Source organism: Bolinopsis microptera, chromosome 3 (assembly GCF_026151205.1).
Source record: "Bolinopsis microptera isolate Bmic1 chromosome 3, MBARI_Bmic_1.0, whole genome shotgun sequence".
Classification (NCBI taxonomy): domain Eukaryota; kingdom Metazoa; phylum Ctenophora; class Tentaculata; order Lobata; family Bolinopsidae; genus Bolinopsis; species Bolinopsis microptera.
In genome coordinates, this window is record NC_087074.1 from 4,708,696 (window position 1) to 4,726,127 (window position 17,432).

The window sequence follows — 17,432 nt, forward strand, 5'->3', positions numbered from 1 at the left end:
TCAACCAAAGGGTCTTTTCCGTCCCCGTGTAACGTCACGTGTATTGCCGCAATGTTTTTTAAGATCTCGCAAAAATTTTTAATTTTCTCCTTGTTTGGTCACAAAAAAAAATCGGGTCCATATTTAAAACAAATTCAAGAGCAACGTTGCCCCTTTTTAAAATTTCAAAACCCCCCTTTTTCCCCCTCCCCAAAAATTTCGTAGCAAAGTTTTTAAGCGAAAAAAAAAACTTTTTAAAACCTTTGTTTCTAGCGAATCTGGGAAAACCCTTTTGTAAGATTTTTTGCATGGGAACAGCAACAACATCACCAAAACAGGGTCACGTGTTGCCTTCCTTTAATAAAAGTCCGATTTGAAAGCAATCTAAGGAGGGGGGTTGTAAAAGTTTTTTTACAAAAAATTAACTCACTTCATTTCCATTTTTAAAACTCCGCCCCAACTTTCTTTTTGCCCAAATACATTGTATTTTATCATGAAAACAATTATTTAATTTCTTAAATTTTTAATAAAATAAAATTTTTATGTACGCTCTATGGGCTTTTCCCAAAATAAATTTGTGCTAGTACTAGCCCCCGTCTTTTTTTTTTGGGTCAGCAAAATACATCATCACATCACCAAAAAAGCCGAATTTTACTTTCAGTCACCCTTTTTAAAGCAAATTTGAGCCATTGACGTTAGTTTTGAAAATTTTTAAACAACAGCAAAACGGGCACAGGGCCCCCTTGCCAGAAAACAAGGTTTTTTGACACAGTTGGTGTTAAAAAAACCCAGGGGGGACCCCCAAATTTTTTTTCTTTTCCCCCCCTCCCCCAACAATACAGGCACAGTGATGTACTCCTTGTGCATCACACGTGCACTCTTTCTGTCTCCTGAGGTTAATAAATGGTACCTTCTTCAAAGCTCGTACCATCCTCATGCTCACAAACTGCAGGCATTACCACATCTACTTCAAAGTCGTCACTAGCAGTGACTCCATCCTTGGTGGCCTGGCAAGTGTAGGTTTCCATATCATCATCAGCATCAGCGTCAGAATACAGTCAGCATCTTCCTGTAAAGAAGTTACAATTTTTATTGAGGTATTAATTAATACACACAGCTTCAAAGAAGTTTTGGGATTTAAGCAAAAATATATAATGAATTTAGTGGCCAAATTCATTATTGTATGAACACCCACTTGTTTCTGGAGATTCCCTTAGTTATCTTTTTACCGTCCTTAAACCAAACAATGTCCTTCTTGCTGACCCCCTCTACAAGTACTTCACAGGTCAGAACTAGAGACTGTCCTTTCTTGATCTGGTTGTCGGGGTTCTCTGCCTGGAGAGGATGCTTGCTTAAAACGAACAACATATTCACACTTTACAGCACATTCCACACATAGGTGGAGCTTTCCTTAGTTTGATCTAACAACTAAAATATTAACTTACCACGACCCAGTTATCAAGACAGTAGGGACAGCATTCATCATCCTTCCTTGCCTCTAGCTGGTCTTCCTCACAGTTAAGAGTTTGACACTCCTTGTCTTGACACGTCCATCTCCCCTGCATCTTGACAAGTACATGTCTGACACTCTGCTTCCTCTTCTATAACTGCTCCGTTCTGTTTATTCAGAGGTTTTACAAAATAAAATTATTCTTGTTGAAAAAGTTATACTTATTGAGAAAGGGTACCTGAGATGAGTAATTTTCCGTGTTACTGAATCTTAATTTCCTAAAGCGCTCGTCAGTCACTCACATCATAAAACTGTCCCTCGTAGAGACACTTGCACCCGCTAGCATCTACACAAACTCCATCCTGTAGGAACTTTCCTGCTGGACAGAAACACCCTCTAACAGTCCCGGTCTTCTCTGGCTCCTTGTTGAGACAAGTTGGTACTGGGGGTGGCTCCGTCAGATAGGTACACTGTTGGTTCAGGACTTTCGTACGCTGAGGGAATATTCAGAGTAGCTGTGGTTCGACAAAAGTTATGATAAATTTTATTAAATTGGGCCGGAGCTTAGAAATCTATAGTTGAACTTAATACTTTTTAGATGGATCTTTATTCAATTTTATTTTTTATAACCAGGTTAATTTGATATGTAGCCATGCTATCGATGTGACTTAATTACAAATTTAAGCTGATCAAATACATGTATCATCAATGTTTTACAATTGCCCAACTTTGTTAATAAATGGTTGTTTTCAAAAAAGAACTAGCTTTTTATGTCACAACAATATTGGATTCCAGAATAGCTTACCGACAGATGGAAATATTGTTTTCTCCAGTTTGCGACATTAAAGCCGTTATTCTGACATTGTGTAGCATACACATCAAATTGAGCACAGGCACACCGCCTGAAGGAAGTAACTCTGTGAATCATTTTGTATCTACTACAAATATTTTGTAGAAGAAAAAACTCTATGATTCTGATAAAATCACAAGTCTTGGAATATAAAACATACTGGTAAGATATAAAAACTGAAAGAAAGTCCATCAATAAAAGCTCTCACTTCATCTAATAGCAGTTACAGACGCCATCATGCAATCCTTCATGGGACCACCGTTTCTGTCTCCAATAGGGGACGCACCGTTACATTGTTTAAACGGGTCATCTAGGAGGGGGGGGGGGGGGGGTGTAATAAGTTGTTCTCTGAACTTTGAATGTCAAACGGGTTCATTTCTTAAAACCGCGAGTAATATTCGAGATCAAGGCCCAGTTAATTATTGATAAAAATTAAAATTGAGACCACGTACTCAAGAGAGCAGAGCAGATAGCCTCAGCTTCGTCGTGCAGGTTTCCGACGTCTCTGCAAACATCTGGTGGAGAGGGGGAGCAGGACAGTTCTCATCGTATTTCTGGTGCATTATTCCCAAACTATTTGCACTTCCTCCCGTTAGATCATCGCTAGGGTTCCCATTCCAGTTCCCACACATACCCTTTGTTATGTCAGCACAAGACCCGTGGAGCCACATTTCAGCGTTGATATAAGAACCACCGTTTGTAGCACGCAGACGCACGGATGGGTTTCTGCCCTTGTTGTACAGCCTGATTTCAAGTTGACCATTATGATGATTTCAACCCTGTCTCCATTGTTGTAGTGTTTGATGTAGGGAATTTGCACCTGGTAAGTTGGTTATTTGCTGATTAAAATATAATTATGAGATTTTAGTATTAGCCCACTATTTACAATTTTTACCGAGACAGTAGTTAATATAGAATTGAAGTACTCACATTTACGTCATCGACCTTTGACACCAAACCTCTCTCGATAGAAAATTTTGATCCCTTGAAAATCAGTTCAATCCGTCCTGTGTATCTTGGGGCTCGATTATGAAGATCAACATTCTTGAAATTTACCTGAAATAAAAATCAATCATCAGAAATATTGCAGTTTGTACTTTGTATGCCTAGATATTTTCTACTGAAGAATTGCAGGTTGTGGATTACTGGATGGTGCCAGCCTCTCACTCTGCATTATCTTCTGATCAGGACCCCAGATCACAGGTAAGGCGTGGAAACTCAGGAACTGGCCATGGAAGGACATACACAGATAAACGGAGTAATAAAAGATACTAAATCTTAAATTCATGGCTTTCTTTGCAGGTAGAAACCACAAACAGTCCTGCTGATAATGTTTGAAGAACCTACCACAACTGACAAACGTAAAAACCGTAATCTAATGATAAAAAAGAAGCTAGTAAATAAAACTTACAACGAAGTCCCCACAACTAGCTGCCTGGTATGTACATACTCCATGGAAATCATAGTATTTTCCGTCAAACGACCTGTAGTGAGGATCTCCGGAGCTGGAGCAATAAGCTGGTGCTGAAATTAATTAGGTGAGTACTAAGTTATTGTAGTAATGAATCTTTATTCTTTATCACCATGGTCACTAACCCATATAAGTTCAGTTATCATCATAACCTACATTTGATACACTTAGACTCGCACTCCTCAGGATCTGTCCACTTCACAGTGCCTCCCGGACAGACCAGAGTGTCGTCACCACACGCACAGTTGATACCCGCCTCAGAGCAAGTACAAGTTTTTCCATCTTCTCCTGGCCACTGTTCTCCTCCAGAGTATGTTGTTCCATCTTCAGCAGTACAGCTTATAGGTGTACAAACCTCAGCTCCTTCTACCTGTGAATGGAAGTCAGATATTAGTTTTTCCCTATATGTATTGTAAAGTTGTAAGACTGGTAGAGATTTGGCACTGAACAAATTCTTCTACCTGTTATTAGAGGTTATAGCTATTATTTTTTACAAAGTTTAACCTGAAGTCCCAAATTAGGAATTACAAACCTTGATAGTAGGCCAACTGGTTACGGATTGGAAGCCGAATCCAACATGACCAGGTGCTACAAAGAAGGGCTGCTGAGAGGAGATAGACTCTTCTCGAACACCGTCTATCCAAACTGACTCCTCCTCACCTTGAACCAGGATCTCTGAGGGAAACACACGATGTGAAACACAATGATTCATCTTGGGTGGGTTTCATGCTTGCTTTGGGGCCAATTTTTATTAATAAGGGCGCAATATATTGGAAATGAAGATTGGCCACTGCCCACTGGTAATCGACCGCTGTTATTAATCATATCACCTTATATTATTATAATATTAGCAACGTTTTGGATCATCATCTCCCAGGAGGATAGAATGAATATGAATTACTCGCACGCTTAGGTTCGGTCATAATTAGGTCATTTGGTATTCATGCCACCCCGCTGATACAGCTAACAACTGCTGATGCCTGAGATCCGAAGCCTACTCAAAAGCTTGCTCTATGGTCCTAGTTTGTTGATTTAAAGTCTACCGTACACCTCCAACTCGGATTTTACACAAATTCCGGGCTAAACCTTCCTTATCTATCATCACTAACCTAGAGTCGCAGCACCAGAAGCGACAGCGTTATTCTTGACTTTGCTTTGAGCGAGATTTTGTCCATTACCGTTAACTATTTTACCCATTTGAACATTAGCCATTACTGGCACCTTCAATCTGGGAGAAAATGTATTACTTTTTGACGTCGTCAATATCTCTTTTTAATAATCAATCCATAGTAGTGGGGCAATATAGTAACTTAGTAAGAAAAGTCCGGGTTTTTATGCCCCTTCCCCTCTCTCTCACCCTCCAGCATCTACATTTTCACATAATGTTTCGTCTCACCTCATCATTACGTAGTTGCCATTGTTATCGTCCTCCATATTAAAGGTAATACCTCCGAAGGGACCAGCTCTGGCACTTGAATCGCTGTTAGAGAAACGGGCCTTGACGTAAAAGTCTTTGCTGGTGTGAAGTCCCTCCCCAGAAAGCGAGATTACACAAAACTTGTTAGCCCCTGCTCCAGACTGGATAAATTAACTTATGTTATATATTATAGAACTAGAAGGATACAAGTGTGAGAACACTCAAAATAAACAATGCATCACGTGAGGGAGAATGAGACGTCACGTGAGGGTGAATGTGACGTCACATGAGGGAGAATGTGACGTCACGTGAGGGAGAATGTGACGTCACGTGAGGGAGAATGTGACGTCACTTGAGGGAGAATGTGACGTCACGTGAGGGAGAATGTGACGTCACGTGAGGGAGAATGTGACGTCACGTGAGGGAGAATGTGACGTCACGTGAGGGACGAGGGTGAATGTGACGTCACGTGAGGGTGAATGTGACGTCACGTGTGCGTGAATGTGACGTCACGTGAGGGAGAATGTGACGTCACGTGAGGGAAAATGTGATGTCACGTGAGGGTGAATGTGACGTCACGTGAGGTTGAATGTGACATCACGTGATGAAAGAGAAAGTGAAAGTGACATCTGTATTATGTTTCACGTGATAATATTAATGTATAACGTGATGAAACGAACATTACCTTGGAGTTTGAAGTTCCAATGCTCCATACTCCGTTTGCATAAGAGCTTGACGTCACACATCCCTCAACAGACGATGTTATTGTAGTAAGCGGAGCACAACTCCATTCCCCTGTTGAAATTACGAAATAAAAAGGTCATGGGGGTGATTCGGAATCAACGTCCAAAAATCAACAATTTTTAAACATTTGGGCGAGCGATTTAGTGGGAGCGTTATTCATTGTTCATATTGTAACAAAACAAGTAGAACCATTATTTTTGAATGAATGAAGCTATTAAACTAATTTAACTTACCTGGTGCGTTCCCAGCTAAAACTGCAGGCAATCTGGAATTAAGGGTTCTCTTGATAATTTAGCATCACGATAGCTCTCAAATTTGATAATCACTTTAAATTAAAAGTTAAAATTTAGGTTATAGTAAGGGGAAAAGTGGCATTCCGTTGGATTTGAATGTTCACAAGGATTTCTCAACGGAATATGGTAGTTAGGACCCCTACGAACATAATTAGACTTGTTGCCAATTTTGTATCTCAACAGAAACACCACTTTTACCACTTTTTACCACCTTTGTACCACCTTTCTGGTTTGCCAAATATCTTTAGTTGTGAACATCGTAAAAGGCTGCAAATTAACCTAGAATGTTTATCTTATCAAGGAGTAAAACTTTTGTATCAAAAATTTTTACATTGGACAATCAGCTAATTGGATAATTACCAATTAGTTAATCACCAAAAAAAGTGAAAATTGTTTATTGGCTCAAAATGATTGAAATCGTTTGAAACACGGAGAAATGTAGTTTTTAGAAAAACTTCAAAAATTTTTCACTTAAAAATTTTTTTCGAGACTTGGAAAAAAGTTTGAAAATTTGAAAATATTTTTTTCCGCCAAAGGTGATCGAATTGCATGAAACGTGAATAAAAATGCTTTGCAGTAAAACTTCGAAGATTTTTAGATTGGGGAATTCTAAAATCATCAATATTTAAAGTTGGAGTTCAGTAAATCTCGACATATTTTAGTAATTAGGAATAGCTTAGCGGAAAGGGCTGAACCTGAAAAAGGTTAACCACACAATATTAGAGTTTCATAACTAATTACAATACAGCTTTATCAAATTCCACATAAAGAAACAGCACAAAAGGACCATTTAAGATCGAACCGATTTTACCTGCTGTTCTATCATTTTATTGATTTCAATGATCAAAACCTCTGTACTGTCAATCTTGCCAATCTATACCGGGTATCTGAATGTACCGGACCTTTTATTTACCTCTATAATTAGACCCAGTTGTGCAAGAAATCCGATTTCTCACAGGGGTTTCTTTTAACTGTGCACTTTTTGTCACTCTCGCAAGAGGCCAGGTATTATAGGGGGGTATAGGAAGCGTAAATATACCTTCCATCATCCACTGTGGCTTTTTTGTATTGTGAATGCGCATGCCGCTTCGTTTGCTATGCCAGATACCTCAAATAACCCCCATATCTCATTACCAGGGTCGGGATAGAGCTGGAGATAGCATCGAGAGGTTGCTAGAAATAGCTAGATTTAGAGTAAACTGGTGGTAGCTGGGTGGTGCTAGCATGGATGTAGCAGAACGTAGCTACACGGGGTTTCATTGGAGTTGGTTATTTTAATGGCCAAAGAGTGCCGGAACTAAAGTTACTTAAGATTGCAGTTGAGGGGCAGTGTAAACCACGGTGTAGTCACGGACACAGAGCTACAGTGCAGGAGTACTGCAAAAGAACAGTGCAAGTGATACAGTCTGCAACAGTAAAACGCCGACAAAGCTAGACTTAGAGTGAACTGATGAAAGCTGGGTGGTGCTAAAATGGAGGTGGCAGAACGTACTAGTACTACATGATGAAAACAGGAAAACTAAGGCTGGTTGAGACCTAAAAAGATGTAATCTTTCCTGATAGATCCAGTGAAGAGCGAGTAGCCAAGAGTTTGATCATTAACCTAAAGCTCTAAAGAAGAAAAGGGCTAAAGAGACTCGCTTAGGTACGGCAAGGTCTGTAGCCTTGATAAGAAGATACCATGAAGTAATTCATGCGGAAAAGTCGATTTATATAAAGGGTTTCGTTGGATCTAAAAAGGGTGGGTCAGTCTCTCTGTTTTCATCAGATTCTGATAAAAGGCTGTTAAGCTCAGGACGGTGATCTTAATAGGTCGGATAGCTGTACCTGGTTGCTTCCAGCCCACCCTTGTCGCTTGAAAATAAGTTCTCACCCCACCTCTTCCAAAAATGCAGTTACCAGAGCAGGAAACTCTTCTTCCTCCTCTTCTTTCAACCCAAACACAATCAGGTTCCAGCTCCTCTCCTCCTCTGCAGCCACAATCTTATCTCCTTCTTCGGCGTTTTACTGTTGCAGACTGTATCACTTGCACTGTTCTTTTGCACTCTGTGTCCCTGACTACACCGTGGTTTACTGCACTGCCCCTCAACTGCAATCTTAAGTAACTTTAGTTCCGGCACTCTTTGGCCATTAAAATAACCAACTCCAATGAAACCCCGTGTAGCTACGTTCTGCTACATCCATGCTAGCACCACCCAGCTACCACCAGTTTACTCTAAATCTAGCTATTTCTAGCAACCTCTCGATGCTATCTCCAGCTCTATCCCGACCCTGGTAATGAGATATGGGGGTTATTTGAGGTATCTGGCATAGCAAACGAAGCGGCATGCGCATTCACAATACAAAAAAGCCACAGTGGATGATGGAAGGTATATTTACGCTTCCTATACCCCCCTATAATACCGGGCCTCTTGCGAGAGTGACAAAAAGTGCACAGTTAAAAGAAACCCCTGTGAGAAATCGGATTTCTTGCACAACTGGGTCTAATTATAGAGGTAAATAAAAGGTCCGGTACATTCAGATACCCGGTATAGATTGGCAAGATTGACAGTACAGAGGTTTTGATCATTGAAATCAATAAAATGATAGAACAGCAGGTAAAATCGGTTCGATCTTAAATGGTCCTTTTGTGCTGTTTCTTTATGTGGAATTTGATAAAGCTGTATTGTAATTAGTTATGAAACTCTAATATTGTGTGGTTAACCTTTTTCAGGTTCAGCCCTTTCCGCTAAGCTATTCCTAATTACTAAAATATGTCGAGATTTACTGAACTCCAACTTCAAATATTGATGATTTTAGAATTCCCCAATCTAAAAATCTTCGAAGTTTTACTGCAAAGCATTTTTATTCACGTTTCATGCAATTCGATCACCTTTGGCGGAAAAAAATATTTTCAAATTTTCAAACTTTTTTCCAAGTCTCGAAAAAAATTTTTAAGTGAAAAATTTTTGAAGTTTTTCGAAAAACTACATTTCTCCGTGTTTCAAACGATTTCAATCATTTTGAGCCAATAAACAATTTTCACTTTTTTGGTGATTAACTAATTGGTAATTATCCAATTAGCTGATTGTCCAATGTAAAAATTTTGATACAAAAGTTTTACTCCTTGATAAGATAAACATTTTAGGTTAATTTGCAGCCTTCTACGATGTTCACAACTAAAGATATTTGGCAAACCAGAAAGGTGGTACAAAGGTGGTAAAAAGTGGTAAAAGTGGTGTTTCAGTTGAGATACAAAATTGGCAACAAGTCTAATTATGTTCGTAGGGGTCCTAACTACCATATTCCGTTGAGAAATCCTTGTGAACATTCAAATCCAACGGAACCCTTAAATCGACCACTTTTCCCCTTACTATTAGGGTTTTTGTAAAATCGTTTTGTTCGGCTGAAAAACCAAATAAATAATAAACCTAAGTCGCATATTAATTTTCGAGCGAGCAAAATAATATGAGGTATGAGCCGGCTATCATACATTGAATAGTTAAAATGTTTGTGTTATGTACTCCGTGACCGTAACTAGAAATAAAGTAAAACTTACAAGAACAGCAAAGAAGCTGCGACCAACATTAGCTCGATCCTTTGTTCTACAATACAAATATTAATGAGCGATAAACTTTAAACTCACGATCAGCTAATATCCAAATATTAGAATGTATTCAGAATTTAATAGTCTGTTAACAGTTAATTACGTAAGGCTACGCAATATTTTAGATCATTAAAATCCTGGTATAGCAACAGAATTATTGTACCAGCAAATTATTACTACATTATAACTAGTAAATTACATCGTTATAGCCTACATTTGAAGCGAAGCAAAAGTACGCTGCAAACTATAATTGGGATTACAACCTTAAAACCTGCATTTGATCAAATACTTTATCAAAAGCAGCTCCTCTTATATAGTCTCACTAAGAAGTTAAAGTTAACTCAGTTCATTTGGTGCTGTACTACGATCCCATTTTAGAGCTGCTCCAGCTCTATGAGGACATCACAATCACATGTAGAGATGTCCGTTAAGCTTCAACCCACTTGTTCAGCTGCTCCACGCTAACGACCCTGCTTATTCTTATTTCAAATCCAGCTTCTCAATTTCAACAAAATTTTCAAAATATAGGAATTTAAAGTTTTTTTACAAAACTGTAAGTATAAATTTCTCCGAATTACTTATACATGCTGGTTCCCATAAGTGCTGATTTCAACCGCGTTCCCTTTGGCCTAACCAAACTTTTACAGAACTGCAGACCGATGTAAATTGTAAAATAGACACCAGCTGTGAAACAATGATACCTCATGGCTCCATTTATTTATCAATAAGTCAATACTGATCCTAAGTCTGCTAGCAATTTAAATTTTATCAAACTACTAAAATTGCGTACAGACTTACAAATAATCCAATTACCCAGATTCACAGTCAGTGCACAGAAAATGAAACTGCGTCGATTATAAAACCATGTGGTACGTTTCCAAATCCATATCACGTACATAAAATAATTTGATACATGTTACGTATCAAAAATCTAATGACCTCTCCTGCTACGAAGATAATCAACTCAACCAAAGTAACCATGAAGTAAGTAACTCTCGGCCGTTTTAGACCCCTCGCTCACCCTCCATCAGACGACAGACACTTTACAGTTATTATACAAGAATTACTTTATTCGCAATAGCTATGAAGATATCCACCTAAAGTGTTAGATCATTTTGCACAAGGCTTTCTCTCCAACGGTCCCAGTGAACCTCTAGGCTCTGACTCAGGTCTTTAAACTAAAATCATGATAATGATATCATGAGATTCTGATGAACCACAAGGCGCGTCACAATTTTTATTTTTATCAGACTCATGACATTAATGATTTGCAAACAATTCTCCGTTTAAAATAAAAACATTTATATAATGTCTAAATATTATTTTTTTGAAACATGAATTATATTGAAATAAACAGGATGAATATTCTTCGTAGAATAATAACTACATCGCTAGTCCTGCTACATCGCTAGTCGCGAAAGCTTCGATTTATTTTGCATGGTCACTGATCGGCACCAAATGAAACATGTAATTTGAAAGATACCATTACCTGCTGGTTTAATACAATAATCCTTTTGCCGCTGTTTCTATTTATAAACTGTTCATATTATGAACTTCATAACTGTGAGTGTGACTATGACCAGCTTGAGCTGTACTGACGTCTTCCAAGTTTAAACATTTCTAAGCTTTTTTAAACTGCAAATAAAGTGAAAATGTGGAGAGGTAAAATTTGCGTCCTTTAAAAATTATTTCGTCTGCTAAGATAAGTCTAGTAACACGGCCAGCCGGTAAGTTTTGCTGGGTAGAAGAGAGAACAGACCAGTTTTATAGTGTCTCTGAGATTATGTTGAAGATTTTTGTTCATCGCTAGGAGACTGCACCGGTTATCTCCGATTCTTCGGGTTTGTGTTTATGGTTTGGATTGGGTTGACGGTTTATATAAAACCGTTTTATTATCAACAGCTTCTTTCTTTTATTTTATTTTGACCTAAAATACCCAATCAATTTCTCAGGACAAACAATCAAAATCAAACGTCGTAACGCGATTTATTTAGTTTCATTTTAAATTGTTGGCACTGAGTTAACTGTTTTATTAGAAATTTCTTTGAAAGAATCATCAGCAGTCGGAATTGTAGTAGGTTTTTTTCATCAAGTAGATCAGAGCAGTTGGAATTTGTGTTACCTGGAAAGTGGACAATTAGATTACCAGTCTGTAGAACTAGGACTATATATTCGCAGACTGGTAACCTAACTTTACAGGTAATAAACACATACCTTTGCAGTGACTCAAGGCAAATCACATGCGACCTTTCGATTGTGGAATTCGATTAAAAGTTCCTTTGAGATGATCCGTGCGGTGTGCACCTCTTAATATTGCTTCTGCGGAACAAGTAGAGAGCAGCTGGAATTTGTGTTACCTGGACCGTCGACAATTAGATTATTAGTCTGTAGGACTAGGACTATATAATTATATCAGTTTGAGTTAAAGGATCACGCGTTGCAAGGAACGTAGCCATTTATAAAACTGACACGTTGTAGGGTACGCTAGATTTAGAGTAATTTAGCATGGCTCCTGTCTTGCGGGCCATATTGCAGGCTTCCTGGCTTCAAGTTATGCTTTAAATTCTGTCTGTTTATAAATTTGACCAAAACCCATAATCATGGGTAGGGTGGACCGCTGCCAGTGTCTCTCTTTCCCAAACAAAAGTAAATGATATTAATTTGATTTTTAATAACCGTCCGCAAATGCAAAATGATACCAGGAATGAAATCGGTCGCTCGCTTTTCCCTTTCATTCACGACTTTCGAATTGTAATAAGTTTCAATTAATTATATCAATCACATGCACTGCAAAAATCTCTTTGGGTTGCTTTCGCGTCGATACCTAGTCGATACCTCAGTATAGTGTCCAATTAGCTGATGTTCAGATGTTTATTGAATCTTTATTGCCGAGTACAGATGCCCCTATTACTCTATTACAATTGACACGTCACTTGGGGGTCCAAATTTCGGGACCTAAAGATGTTATTCCGTGGCCAAATTCTTATTTCTTTATGCTGATAATAAAGCCACAAAAGCATTTGACCCAGCTTCTGACCCTGACCCTGACCCTGACCCTGACCCTGACCCTGACCCTGACCCTGACCCTGACCCTGACCCTGACCATGACCCTGACCCTGACCCTGACCCTGACCCTGACCCTGACCCTGACCCTGACCCTGACCCTGACCCTGACCCTGACCCTGACCCTGACCCTGACCCTGACCCTGACCCTGACCCTGACCCTGACCCTGACCCTGACCCTGACCCTGACCCTGACCCTGACCCTGACCCTGACCCTGACCCTGACCCTGACCCTGACCCTGACCCTGACCCTGACCCTGACCCTGACCCTGACCCTGACCCTGACCCTGACCCTGACCCTGACCCTGACCCTGACCCTGACCCTGACCCTGACCCTGACCCTGACCCTGACCCTGACCCTGACCCTGACCCTGACCCTGACCCTGACCCTGACCCTGACCCTGACCCTGACCCTGACCCTGACCCTGACCCTGACCCTGACCCTGACCCTGACACCCTGACCCTGACCCTGACCCTGACCCTGACCCTGACACCCTGACCCTGACCCTGACCCTGACCCTGACCCTGACCCTGACCCTGACCCTGACCCTGACCCTGACCCTGACCCTGACCCTGACCCTGACCCTGACCCTGACCCTGACCCTGACCCTGACCCTGACCCTGACCCTGACCCTGACCCTGACCCTGACCCTGACCCTGACCCTGACCCTGACCCTGACCCTGACCCTGACCCTGACCCTGACCCTGACCCTGACCCTGACCCTGACCCTGACCCTGACCCTGACCCTGACCCTGACCCTGACCCTGACCCTGACCCTGACCCTGACCCTGACCCTGACCCTGACCCTGACCCTGACCCTGACCCTGACCCGGACCCTGACCCTGACCCGATCAATTGACCCCCGTGTAATTAAATGGGAGTCAATTGTCGGGGGTCAATTGTCGGGGGTCAATTGTCGGGGGTCAATTGTCGGGGGTCAATTGTCGGGGGTCAATTATCGGGAGGTCAATTGTCGCGGTATCAATATTAACTTTATGCTAGGTAAAAGGTAAGGTTAACTCTAATTGTACAGGGTGGGCCAAAAGTCAGTGTGCAAACGTTGGCCTTAATAGCTCAGTCACTGAGTGCCCAATTGAAATACTTCCTTATGGTATGACTTAGTACCACCACTGGTTCGAGGAATTTGTCAACTCGAAAAATATTCGCGTTCATTTTTTTCAAATGGAGGTTCATTTTCACATTTATTTGATAGTTAGGATAGTCGGATCAAGCTAAATGTTATTGAATTGTGTTTGGCCATTCGAATTACGTTTGTCCTGAAAGAATTAGAACTGTAGCTTCTCAGATGACCGAGATATGAAGCATAACGAGTTTATTCATTACGTGTGATCAGGTGATTGGTTTTTTCTAATCACGTGATCAGGTGACCCCGTTAACTACCCCGTTAAACATTATGGGAATTGTTAAGGGTGCCCAATTAAGGTGTCGTGTCACGGTGTCACATAATCACCCAGTCAATTTTGTTAACGAGATACACAAAATGCTTGATAACTTCGTCATTTCTAATCCGTTTTGCCTCATGTTTTCAGATCATATGCAACATTTGATAATCTACCGTCTCTGAAAAAATTAGGCGTTCAGCATGTTCAGAGAAAACAATATAGGTGTTTTAATCTTGAATGGGCGTGGTCTAAAATATTCGACTTTTCAAATTTTGACGACGGAATCCTCGAACCAGTAAGTACAGTATGCCATCTGCAAAGCAATAGCTCTCAAATATAAAACACGGCGGAGGTATAAGACCCAACGTTTGCACACTGACTTTTGGCCCACCCTGTATTTGTAAGATACAAGGTAATATTAACTAAATATGCTTGGTAAAAGGTAAGGTTAACTCTAATTGTAAGATACAAGGTAATATTAACTACATATGCTAGGTAAAAGGTAAGGTTAACTTTAAATTTAAGGCAGAAGGTACTGAGTAGTGTACAACGGAAGGGGACCATTCTCATAACAGAGCCCTAACCCAATCCTAAAATCCCGTTAGTTCATCCTGAAACCGCTATGAAGACTTGAAATACCGATATAGAAGTCCCGATACAATCCTTGGTAGTCTTTTTCGATATTGGTTGAAATCCTTATTCGTTAATCTTAAGCAAATATTTGGATAAATTTCTTTCGTCTTCTGAACTTGAGATCTTTCCATCATAAGCCTGATTATTAGCTGAGAATTAGTGGCGTCGTTGTTTACAATAACTGAGATTCGGCATAGAGACTGGTGCCACCCGATAAGCCGCTCAGGTGCTTAGCTTATAATAACATTTATGACATTCAAGTCCATTTTTAAGCAATTTGCCCTTGAGTATGATAATTATAACCAGTTTTATCGTGTTTTGCGTCCACTAAAACATAGGGTTACATGATTTTCGCTACTATATTCATTAACAAAAAATCCTTCTATTTTCAAATCTCTGGCCTAGCTAGCTCTGCCTGTTGGGTTTCAGAAGGTGATATATGATCAATATGCAGCAATAATTGCGCAGCTCCTATAATTGGATCCAATTACACACGGTACACTATATTATTCCATATAAGGCCTGATCGAGAAGCTCGAGTTCGGAGAGCAAGCTCTGGTGACGTCATAGTCACGTGACCTCAGGCTCATAGTCACGTGACCTCAGACCCAATCAATTGGGTTCTGGCCTGTTCAGCCCCCTGTCACCCGATCTTGAGGTGACGTACGACACTTCGTTAACCCAATCGATGTCTGGAAGGCTGCAAATTTTCACATGCCAAACTCACAACGGTTTTTCGGAGTTGTGCGAGATTACGATACATAGAGGCCGCAGAATTATGAGGACTACCATAACTTGCTTGATTCTGCACTAGTTTGAAGATCATAGACCCGAAATTGAACAGGAGAATCGACTTAAAATATACTAAAATTTCCAGAAATATGTTAAGATTTCCCTGATATAAATGATTAAACATAACTTTTTATTATTCTTATACTAGTGTGTAAAATAATAAGTACATTATTAATGATAAATAATTATAACATATTAGTTGTTTCATTTTTATCAAGTTGTGAGTGAGTGGTAAAACGTCATGACGATAACGATCATCATTTTGACGACACTACTGTGGTCATCAGTCAAAGGTAAAATTTTATATGGTAAAATCTTTACTAGTCATATTATAATTATGGACACGGGAGGCTAAACGTTACCACCCGAACGTTTCAGTTAACAATTGATTTATTATTTAAATACTTATTCTGATATCACTTACTAATCGATTACTAAGGGCTTTAAAAGTACAACTACTGATTGAATAATAAGCTAATTGATTAATTTGCTTATCGTCCAAGTAGCAACAAATTTTTCGATTAAAATAAAAATGAAACCTCATACCATCCTCACAACTGGAGATGTTTTAAAATTAGTAATTACTAGTTGGTATTCATGAAAGCCAAATTTCCCCACTTTTTATGAAAACGACTTACTGTCACAACTTTATCGGCGTCTACATCAAATTTAATTAAAATTATTTTAATTTTTTTCGAATCAACGTTCAATATCGCATATTTTAGTTATTACTTATTCGAAATAATTGGATCAAGTCAAATTATAGTGCATAGTGATTGGCCTTTCAAATTACAGTTTTCCTGAGAAGAAAGTGAGCTCTAGCTTTACTCTAATGATTGAGATATCAAGTAAACATATTATGACAATTGGGATAAAAATAGTAAAAAGTGAGTGCTGTCACGTCGGCCGGGTGGTTTAGTGGTTTTAATACATTTGCTTCTCACGCGGACGACTGGGGTTTGATTCCCAATGGGGACCAATTCGGTATGATGCGGTTCGTCATCCAAACAATGGTCTGAGCTTCGAAAAAACTTATAAAAACTATATTTTCAAATTTTCAAAATTTTGTAAAGTCTCAAAAAATGTATAAGTGAAAAATTTTCGAAAAATTCTCGAGCCAATAAACATTTTTATGATTTTTGGTAATTAGTAATTATCAAATTATCTGATTGTCTGACGTGAACATTTTTCGGACAAAAATTTCTCGTCGATAAGATAAACACCCTCGATTAATTTGTAACCTTCTACGATGTTCACAGCTGAAGATATTTGACAAACAAGAAAGGTGGTAAAAAGTGGCAAAAGTAACAAAAAGTGGCCTTAAGACATGTGGAAAATTTTGGAAAGTTAGTCAGCCTAATAACGTCATAAATCCTTTGAAAGCTTTTTGTGTCGGTAGATCGATTTTTCAGACGATCTGTAGCTGTACTTTAATACTATCTTTGCACTCTGCACTGCCAATGTCCATATCACGCAAAATATAGAACTTATAAGGTAATCGTGACGTCACGTTATCCATGACAGTTGGCACGAGTACTGAATAGACTGTGCCTGCAGTCACGTCAGGCATGGATTTTTGGCTAGGCACGGCTTTTGAAAAGTGAAAAGCCGCTCGCGACGTGCCTGAGGAGTTGTCACGTATCCTTGGCACGCCCTATAAACACACTATACGTACCTATGGTCATTACATCTGACCGCACCATGACAACAGTCATGGAGTCAACAGTCATAGTATGGTCGGGCCCTTAAA

The 17,432-nt window shown here is 39.6% G+C and overlaps 3 protein-coding genes and 1 long non-coding RNA gene across 4 annotated transcripts in view; 1 reads left to right on the forward strand and 3 right to left on the reverse strand.

The window, feature by feature from the left end:
* LOC134812572 (uncharacterized) overlaps window positions 1-935 on the reverse strand; it is a 4,279-nt gene extending 3,344 nt beyond the window's left edge. The window contains exon 1 of the mRNA XM_063820056.1: window positions 890-935. Within this exon, the coding sequence (XP_063676126.1) occupies window positions 890-935 (46 nt within the window). The remainder of the gene's footprint in view (window positions 1-889) is intronic.
* The window catches only part of LOC134812866 (uncharacterized), a 912,489-nt gene that overhangs the window by 420,923 nt on the left and 474,134 nt on the right, over window positions 1-17,432 (forward strand). The gene's annotated exons all lie outside the window — the stretch shown is intronic.
* Window positions 987-1,500, reverse strand: LOC134812310 (uncharacterized). Its single transcript, XR_010159915.1, has 3 exons — window positions 1,425-1,500; window positions 1,175-1,314; window positions 987-1,048 (listed from the first exon to the last, which is right to left on the reverse strand). It is a non-coding gene; the product is annotated as an uncharacterized LOC134812310 (long non-coding RNA).
* On the reverse strand, window positions 1,498-17,412 carry LOC134812573 (uncharacterized). The gene is made up of 13 exons (XM_063820058.1): window positions 17,358-17,412; window positions 6,145-6,165; window positions 5,853-5,962; window positions 5,147-5,328; window positions 4,860-4,978; window positions 4,283-4,425; window positions 3,907-4,120; window positions 3,691-3,803; window positions 3,210-3,335; window positions 2,996-3,099; window positions 2,235-2,331; window positions 1,732-1,923; window positions 1,498-1,596 (listed from the first exon to the last, which is right to left on the reverse strand). Exons 1-13 carry the CDS (start codon window positions 17,410-17,412, stop codon window positions 1,498-1,500), a joined length of 1,575 nt encoding a protein of 524 aa, XP_063676128.1.

Bases quoted from the DNA above. Each gene is read 5' to 3' on its own strand.
- LOC134812573 (XM_063820058.1), bottom strand. From the start codon at position 17,412: ATGACTGTTGACTCCATGACTGTTGTCATGGTGCGGTCAGATGTAATG. The intron at 5,329-5,852 runs GTAATGTTCGTT...TAATTTATCCAG, and splicing joins TTGGAACTTCAAACTCCAAG to TCTGGAGCAGGGGCTAACAA. The intron at 2,332-2,995 runs GTGCGTCTGCGT...TACTTCCTTCAG, and splicing joins ACAAGGGCAGAAACCCATCC to GCGGTGTGCCTGTGCTCAAT.